Source organism: Etheostoma spectabile, chromosome 8, assembly GCF_008692095.1.
Source record: "Etheostoma spectabile isolate EspeVRDwgs_2016 chromosome 8, UIUC_Espe_1.0, whole genome shotgun sequence".
In the NCBI taxonomy this organism is placed as follows: domain Eukaryota; kingdom Metazoa; phylum Chordata; class Actinopteri; order Perciformes; family Percidae; genus Etheostoma; species Etheostoma spectabile.
Genome location: NC_045740.1, coordinates 23917223 through 23926876, shown reverse-complemented (window position 1 = coordinate 23926876; position 9654 = coordinate 23917223). Strand labels below are relative to the sequence as shown.

The following is a 9654-nucleotide window of genomic DNA, read 5'->3' as shown; positions in this document are numbered from 1 at the left end:
CACACACACACACACACACACACACACACACACACACACAAATAGGTAACTGAGTATATTCTGAATATCCACTGTATAGTAAGTATGGTGTAATTATTTATTATTTCTAATACTCTTAGTCTTCAAATATATTTTGCAATTTTTTAATCCATATTATTTTTTAAAAGCGCTAGAAACTTGGTAAGGACTGATTCATGGCCTTGATACACGGGGTGCACGCTCAACCAGGTGAGCTTACCAGGTGCTCCAACCTTCAAATATTTGATTGAAACATGAAGATTCTGCAAATTAACTAATTACTTGCTTCACCTATCAGTGGGGCTCCATATACAATTATAGCAATGCCTCTGCGGTTGCGTGCAGCCAGGCCCTCAGGTGATAGATCAACACACATGTGGCGGGCAATTGCTCTGGAGACGGGGGTCATCTCTAGCTGCCCCAGTGTCCCACTGCTTCCCTCATTGGTCATCTCCGAAAGAACTAAAAGCACAAGCATTATTACCGTAACACAACACACATGCAAAAATTACACACTGACCTAATGCCAGGCTACTTTCAACTTTAACTTTTAAAATGGTTGCACTCACGCAATTCAACTGGTTTCACAGCTTCAGTTTGTATTTCTTCCACTTTGCTATCTGGTATGTGCCCATTGCTTTGTCTTGACTTCTTTTCTTCCTCTTGTGTGCCACCCAACTCTTCTTTTTCATCCAAGGCTTCCTTCAGCTCTGCTACACACAGGTACAGTAGATTCAGTTAAAACAGGTATGCACACAGAATGCAGACATTTACCTGTAGGTACAGTATACGATTGCAGAGCATGATGAACATGTGTGCCTGAAGCTACCATCATCTTTCAGTTGCGAGCAGTACTCCTTGTAGTAGTCGAGCAGTTCGGTGGGAAGACTTTCTCCAGGGGCTCTGGGAGGCAACAGTAAAATGTTGTTCTCATCATAACCCTGCATCAGACGCAGCATCTAGTACATGGGATGAGGTTAAGAGGAAGAGGGGGGACGAAGAAAAGAGGGGGGATGGAGAAGGGAAGCAGAACAGGAAAAGACACAAAAAGGATCAGACAGAAGTGAGGAGATAAGAAATAAGAGGTAATCATTCAACATCATAAAAAAAATCCTTCTACTATCAACACTAAGACAGAGGAAATAATCTTTGCCCTTTTGGCGGAATGTCCAGTGCTCCCAGTGACAATTCAAAATGCTCAAAATTAGTATCTTCATACAAATTCCTGGGAGTCATGATAGATCATAATCTATCATGGACTCCTCACATCATCATATTTGTAAAAAGATACAGCAGCCCCTTAACTTTCTCCTTAGGCTTAGTTCCTTTGAAACCAGCTGCCAGATTGTTTCTTTGTCTTTTCTAATTCAGTGGTTCAGAGTGTCAGCCTGGCTCAGCTGCCTGTCTGCTAAACCTAAAACTAAATGAGATGATCAACTCAAAGTCTGTGCTAAGATTATTGATCAACCTGTTGCACACTACTTTCAAACAACCAACAAGAATAGCATGCTCACACTTGCTAACAGCATCTCTTCTGACTCCTGTATTTTAAACTCTAAATACCAACTTTGGCCTTCTAACAGACAATTTCATTACTACAGACTTAAGAACTCTTTTATTGGTCTATTCTGTGGCTAAACCAAAATCGGTATATTGAAAATTAAGATTTCAACTGGACGATATCCTGAAACATGTTTTGTTGTCATGGCTGTTGATGTGTTTTTATCTTTGTACTATATGTTTAATTGTCCAACTCTGTTTGTTATTTTCTTTTCTTTTTTTTAGCGGAGCTGTTTAGGAACGCAGGAGCACATTTTTCAAAAGTTTTTTCTTGATTTCTTTTGACGTTTCCCCCTTGTGGATGAACAGTTTGTATATGGATGTATGGTACTGGTAAATGGTAATGGCATGTGCTCACAGTATCATTATCTAACAACCTTGCATGCACCCCCACATTCCAACTCTCTCTCATTCTTATCCCTTTGCAATCATACAGAAGAGGGCTACCTTTTCTTCCTCAAGATATTGTTTGTCAAATTCCAGGGAGTAGAACTCAACGGGGAAAGAGCAGGGGTTTTTGACGATGACCTCAGCTTCAACCTCAGTGGTGTCGGGCAGGCAAGGCCCCAGCTCCAGCACCGGAGGGCAGAACTGGAGCTTTGGCTCCTCCCCCTGCCCCTGGGCGGTAATCGACACCTGCTCGGTGCTTTCAGCCACTCGCACCACTAGCTGCACATTGTAAGCATTCTGCAAAGACACAAACACTAGGTCACAACCCATGGAATGCTATGATGCTCTGCTATGTATCGTGCCAATCTCTAAAGTCAATTAACCTCCATACCCCCTCAGCAGGACTGAACCTTATCTGGACATTGACTCGTTCACCAGGGGACAGCATGCCAGAACTGGGAATCATCCTGAATACCACTGGAGGTGGGCGCTGCTTCTGCGAAACCTTTTAATGCCGGTAGAGAGCAAGAACGGAGGCAGGTGTCATCCTAAAGCAGTTAGGTCTGTATTTGTCTCTTAAATAGTATTCTGATCACTTAGCTTTCCAAAGGCTAACAAAGCCATGCCATGCAAAAGTAGTTTTTGTTACCTGGAGAGCAAATTACAGATACATTTTTTTCCCATAAAATGACAATTGTACCTTTTTCAAAGGCTTCCCCTTCTCAGCTATGCTCCAGTAGCAGGGCACAGACTCATGATTAAATAGCTGTATTGTCTTGATCTGATGAGGAACAACAAAAACAACCTGAGCGCATTCTCATGTTAGTTTTGCTACAAGAGAATGAATTGACATCAGTTAGTGTAATAAACAGCTTCATAAAATTAATCATAGTTTCAAGATTATGCTTTGACTTCTGGAAATATTAATAGACACAGGCAACTTTACCACACTTATGTTGTTTGAGCTTAGTAAAAGCAATCTTTTGAAATTATGAACTAAACCTGATCTGAAGCAAGATGGCAACACAGTGATGCAGCATACTGGTCACAGCAGTGTTAAGCTGTAAACAGCATTTACCCTTCCTATTCTCTAACTTTTACACGCTGATAACACAAATTTGAACAAAATGGGAGGTAAAATTTATTGAAATTTGTGTAACTATCCAATTTTAATCAAATCAGTGTAAGAGATTGTATAATCATACAACTTTCAACACAGCATTTTATTCCATCATCAACAACTATCAACCTTTGCAGGGCCATACAACAGTATCTTTTCATTTCAGTTTATCAAACTGTATTACCTGACACATGTTACACTGCACAGTGTCAAACAGCAGTTTATCCGTGGAAACAGTGATGGCCGGCACAGTTACAACCGCACACAGGCGCACCTGGACCATTGGGCCACCTGTGACCTGTAAAACCAAACACAATCACTGTTACAGTGCTACTGATCAACAAGGGAGACAATGACCCAATTATTGTATGTAGACATTTTACACTGAATCATAAATACTGACAACATTTGTCATATTGTGTATGCCCATGTGTACCTGTATTGGCATAACAACACTTATGTCCCTTGTCTTCAAGTTGGCTCCTTGGGGGTCAAATTTAACTGTGAAAGTATGTGTCTCGCCGCAGGGTAGGTTCTTCACTCTTTCAAATACTGCACTGAATCCTTTGAAGAAGCAACAAAACACTGTGTTTTATTTCATAAAGACAAAATGAAGAACATTGAGAAGAAAAAAAAAACAGAAACAGAAGAAAACATCAATGAAAACACAAGGATTAATATCAGAATACTACCCCATTAATGATGTGGCAAACCCTTTGAGACAATCAATCAATTGAATTTCATTATCCATTTCCTTTTCCTCATTTCCCTTTAAAGGTGCTCTGAGCGATTGGGTGATTGGGTGACGTTACTTCTTGTTCACGTTCAAAGTATTTTGCCCCTCCTCCTCATTCTGTCCCCTAGCTCCCTTCTGTGCTTCCGCGCAGTAACCCCCCACACCCACCCCCAAATCCATCGTGTGTTCTGGGGGCAGACAGCTTGCGAGGAGAGGAGATGTTTGCTGTACGTGACAACAAATGATGTAGCCTAAAACATGCGTGGCATGGCTTAGAGCACTTTTTAATATAGGATATTTTTCACTCATGTCACCTAAACCTAAACTGTAATAAATAGGTTGACATTTTGATAAATACATTTGTTCGCTTTCTTGCAGAAAGTTAGAAAAGAAGATGAATACCACTGGCATATCTGTCTGCCCAATCTGAAGCTAGATCCAGGAGATGGCACACTAATACTGAGAAATCACATGGATATAAGACGCAAGGAAGAAGTACTAAGCCGGAGGATTTTAAGTAATGTATCGTACCTGTGCCAGCTAGAAGTTTGCCATTGGGACAGAAGGACACAGCCACTGACCCAGTATTTGTCACATTTACAGTGTGACTGAAGATTTTGCCTGGAATGACATAACCAAAATCCAAAACATAGCATGGGAGCAGGAACCTAGGGGAATGGAAAAAAGGTAGGGGTGAAGGCAAGGCAAGGCAAGGCAAGGCAGCTTTATTTGTATAGCACATTTCAGCAACAGGGCAATTCAAAGTGCTTTACAAATCAGTTAAACGATAAACACAAGTAAAAACAGTTAAAAATCATAAGCATTAAAAACCGTAAAACCCATGAAGACTTAAAAAATAGACACATAAAACACAAGAATAAAAGTTACGTGCAGCTAAATTTTAAGAAATGAGCATTAATTTAAGAAAGGCAGCATCAAAAAGAAAGGTCTTCAGCCTTGATTTAGAACCGAGAGTAGCAGCGGATCTACAGGTTTCTGGGAGTTTATTCCGATATGAGGAGCATAGAACTGAAATCTGCTTCACCCTGTTTATTTCGACTCTGGGGACAGAAAGTAGACCTGTCCCAGATACCTGAGAGGTCTGGGGGGTCATAGTGTAGTACAGATCAGAAATGTATTTTGGACCTAAACCGTTAGGGATTTATAACTAAAAGAGTACTTTGAAATCAATTCTTGTAGCACAGGAGCCAGTGTAAAGACTTCAGAACTGAGTGATGTGATCCAGTCTCTTGGTCTTAGTGAGGACTCGAGCAGCAGCGGTTCTGAATCAGCTGTAGCTGTCTGATTGATTTTTTAGGGAGACCTGTAAAGACCCCGTTACAGTAGTCAGTCTACTGAAGATGAAAGCATGGACCAGTTTTTCCAAGTCCTGTTGACCATAAGTCCTTTAACCCTTGATATGTTCTTTAGGTAGTGGCTGACTTTGTATGTCTTAATGTGGCTGTTAAAGTTCAGGTCTGAGTCCATCTACACCAAGATTTCTGGCTTTGTCTGTTGTTTTAACATTGTTGTTTTGAAGCTGAGCGCAGACTTTTAATCGTTCCTCTCTTGCTCCAAAAACAACCACCTCAGTTCAGAAGACATAAATAAGACCATAACAAGACACATCCCGGGCCCAAATTTCTTTTCTGAAGCAGGGCTTAGTAGTACTTCAGTGATATGATTTACATAATATGTTATCATTTTACAAAAATATGCCATTAACCCTTAACTGACAAGCAGGCAACAGATTCCCAGTTCACCTGTCTGGGATGCTTGGACATACTTTTCGTGCTCTGCTTCTGCAAACAGCTGGAGACTTGTACCGGTCACGCAGCTACAATGTTAAGTGCATTGTTGTGGACAATAGACTGTAAAAATATTGGACGTAGCATCCGTGAAGTCACGTGATGTGATTTAAAAAAAGACAAAGAAGAGGCATGTTTAACATGCAGAGGCAGATCATTCCACAATTTTGGAGCCGACAACGCAAAGGCACGGTCCCCTCTGAGCTTCCGCTTAGTTTTAGGAACACTCAGGAGCAGCTGATGATCTGACCTGAGAGAGCGTGTCGGTACGTAAGGGCGTGTAAGCTCAGCGAGGTAGGGTGGGGCAAGACCATTCAAGGCTTTAAAAGCAAATAAAAGAATTTTAAAATTGATCCTAAATTGCATGTGTCACGCAGCTTTCCACTGTGAGCACGGTCCAGCAAAGAGCCACAAACTTAGCAAAAAAAGCTTCAAACGCAACTTGCAAATTAAAAGTTTGTCCTAGCAAGTTAACTGGCAGTTAAGAAAATAGACTGTATTGCCTATTTTTCTTTTACAATGAAAAAAACATGTTTTATTACTTTTGTCAAATTTTAGTTTTAACTGTTTACTGTAACTGATAGTATTAATTTAGAATGCAGTTATTTGCCTAGAATATCAATGTCATTATTTTGTATTTCGTAGTTTGCAGCATATATTTGTGGAAGTCAAACAAGGGATCACAATATGGTATGAGTGAAAACAGCCAATGCACACCATGACTTCCAACAATTTGCACAAATACCATAGAACAAAACCTACCCAGCCAGATATTATTCATTACCCCAAACTATTGAATTCCACAACACAGTTCTTGTTTCAGTCAAGTGAGTCCACCATCTGTTCAGCCAAAGGGTGTGTGTGTGTGTGTGTGTGTGTGTTTGTCTGTGTGTACATACTGGCTCAGTTTGTGCCACTTTCTGGAGGAACCTTGCGAGTCGCTGAGCTCCAGCAGGCTACTGGTCACAGCGAGAGCATTCTGTTTCACCAATGTTTTCTCAATCTCCATGTGAAGCAGCTCTTCATACTAGATCCAGCAGGGAAAAGAGAGAAAAGAAAAGGAGAGAGGGAGACAGAAGGAGGAGTATATAAACACTCAGAAGTTACAAACAACACTGAAGATTTACATAAGCAAACAGCACAGTCTAAATGGTAAGAGCAATAATTCAAGGTTTCTCCAAATCTATTTTCAAAGCTCGTTTTAAGAACTTGTCTCATCAAACATACAGTACAGAATGACAGCTGGATGTGATTTAGTTTGGACTGGTAAAAATGATATTTTTGGATATCACTTGACATGATTCAAGGCTTATCATTGGATGCCGGTCTTGTAAAACACAGGCGGCTGGCTTTAACTCAGTTCATTATCATGGAATTTGTGGTGATTTTTAGATGTGCTGATTATATTACCAATTGAAATTTTATTTTATTTTTTCTTATTTGAAGTATAGGTCTATTGAGGGTGATATGTACATATTGTAAAGCATTTTGAAGCAAAGTTGTGATTTTGGGCTAAATAAAGAAAATGAATTTGACTCACTTGACAGAATATAGTTATAAATATCCTAATGTTTTGTTAAAAAATAAACATGTCAAAAAACAATTGCAGACATCTGTATTTTGTATATAGAAGGCTATTGTAAGATAAAATGGCTGTGACATCATTAGAGATCTGAAGTATTTTTACACATACAATTTTTATAAGAAATAGACAAATCATAATTGCATAATAATGCATAATTGTTATCACAGTCACACTGTAATTATGACTTTAAAAATGCATTTATAGGAGTCTAAATATAATAACGAATAATCAAGCAAAAGCTGAACTACAATCCTTTTATAAATCAGTTTGCCATGCTCTTCTACATGACAACAACAGATAGAAAGTCCAAGAGTTCATAGCTTTTTGTGAATAAAGTGGTAATGTTTTCAATTTGTCCGTTTATGTACAGGTATTGCATTCCTTATCTCTTACTCTCCTTATCGACTTTGAAAATGTGTGCATTTTCATTTCAGTTAGGGGAAATGTCACGGATGTCGGGGCAACACAAAACCACACTAATACCAATACAGATGGGATGAGCAGAAAATAGCAATTTCAATGGTTCTCTGGTCTACTCTCAGGGAAATCAATACACAGATAAGAAGCAGGCAAAGCCCTGGAGAATAGGCTGCTTACTAACAACAGAGATTTAGCTCTGCCATACCCATATATAAAGAGCATGTGAACCATATACTGTATGTTGACCACAAAGGCACAGATCTTTTCTTAATATATAAAACATTCTAAACATCAAACAAGATTCACTCTGTGGATTAGAACAAATAAACAAATTGGTTTTGGTTATTCTTTGTGTACTCAAACAATATATTGTACAGTTTTCACTACACTAAATACAGCATGCTTAGTACTGTAGTAACCCACTGTACATGGGCTATTTTGGAAAATATTATGGATAAATAGGTTTTTTAACAGTAACATCAGTGTTGTTTGTCTTAGTCACTGACTGTGAGGCTGCAGTTGGCCTTGGTTGTTGAACCTCCACCAGCGGTAATTCCATTCATTAACTCCTCTCTGACTCTATCCCTCTCCACAGCTCTTCTGGCCTGCTGCACCACATCACTGTAGCACTCCTCTGCTGCAAGGGAAAAGAGAGTTATACTTATGTCTTGATAATTGTTAGCATGGAGAAATGTTTAGTAGGGAGACCTACTGAAGGATTTGGGCTCAATGGTTTTTAATACAAAGTGTCAAAGAGCAAAACAGGGATTACCTACTACTGTAGGGGCTAAGTAAAGTTCTAGAGGCCAAGCTCTTTTCTGTAGCTAACTCTAAACTCTATGTTTAAGTGCTTAACTACGTTTTAAGAATTTTCTGTTTACTGGTGTTTACTGAGTTTGACTAAGTTTCAAATTGACCGTTCCAGTGCACAGAGAACAATTCCTTCCAGTGGCATTACTGACACCATTATTGCATTTGGGCAAATAGAATCAATATACAGTAGGACATACTGTAGTTTGTAGTCTTTTTTTTGCTTAAATGATAAGCAAAGTAATAGATAAAAAAGGAAAAGGAAAAACTATGATCATCATACACAGGTTTTGAGGCAAGTTCAAGCGGATCCTTGGGAACACTCCCTCTCCAGTCAGCAGGATGTCTTGCTGTGGCAGGAAAGCTACCTGCAGCTGAATCCGCTTCTCAAATACTTCAGGGCTGCCCGGGAGATAGCGAACATGCAGAAGTTGCTCTGCACCAGCATCAATGTGACCCTGACACACAAAAACAAACACAGAAAAAAATGGTTTAAAAACAAAAAACCTTTTACATAATAAATTACCCTCACACAGCTGAAATAGTTTCGAGATGTACTTACCACGGTGGGGATGACTATGGGTTGGCCCGGTTGGATCTCCTGTCCTTTCTCATTTGTCTCCTCATCTGCCTCCTCCTCTGCCTCTTCATCTACCCTTTGAGGGTGTGTGATGCTAAATTTGAAGCTCACCTTACCAGTATTTGTCAGGGTCACAGCAGCTTCTGCTACATGATCAAACAGCTGATAGAAAAAGAAGAGAGGTAACACTGCTTTTTAAACTGTCACTTGCACTGAAAATAATGTTATTGTTTTTTTTAGCTTTATGGCAAACAGAAGGTTTTGGTAAAACCACTCCACCCAGTGTCTTTTAGCTGGACTGGCAGCTCTGTAAAGGTGATACAACACAGCAAGCAAACCAGTTTTCTAGAAATGCATGCACACTGTTGGCCTATGTTTGAACCTCATCTTCTTAGATACAAGCACAAGGGAATTTTTATTTGAGTATTAAAAGTGAGAAAGAGTAAGAGACAGAGAGAAATACGAAAAGTTATTCAAAAGTGTTGTTCCAAATCTGAAAGTATCTAACTGAGTGTCTGCATGCACAAAGGGAGTTGTTTCAGGACTTTTTTACTAATATGGACAAATATAACTGACCACAAGAAAACAACACAGGGAGTGAGACAGAAAGAGAGAGAGAGAGAGAGA

General features: G+C 39.5%; 1 protein-coding gene across 1 annotated transcript in view; it reads right to left on the bottom strand.

Annotated features, from left to right (window-relative positions):
* LOC116693535 (hydrocephalus-inducing protein) overlaps positions 1-9654 on the bottom strand; it is a 109106-nt gene that overhangs the window by 62817 nt on the left and 36635 nt on the right. Inside the window, exons 20-32 of the mRNA XM_032522524.1 lie at positions 9010-9189; positions 8731-8905; positions 8144-8274; positions 6532-6659; positions 4356-4492; positions 3525-3652; positions 3273-3386; positions 2669-2749; positions 2360-2473; positions 2026-2265; positions 848-977; positions 588-731; positions 310-480 (exon numbers count right to left, since the gene is read on the bottom strand). Coding sequence (XP_032378415.1) covers positions 310-480; positions 588-731; positions 848-977; positions 2026-2265; positions 2360-2473; positions 2669-2749; positions 3273-3386; positions 3525-3652; positions 4356-4492; positions 6532-6659; positions 8144-8274; positions 8731-8905; positions 9010-9189 — 1873 coding nt within the window. The remainder of the gene's footprint in view (positions 1-309; positions 481-587; positions 732-847; positions 978-2025; positions 2266-2359; positions 2474-2668; positions 2750-3272; positions 3387-3524; positions 3653-4355; positions 4493-6531; positions 6660-8143; positions 8275-8730; positions 8906-9009; positions 9190-9654) is intronic.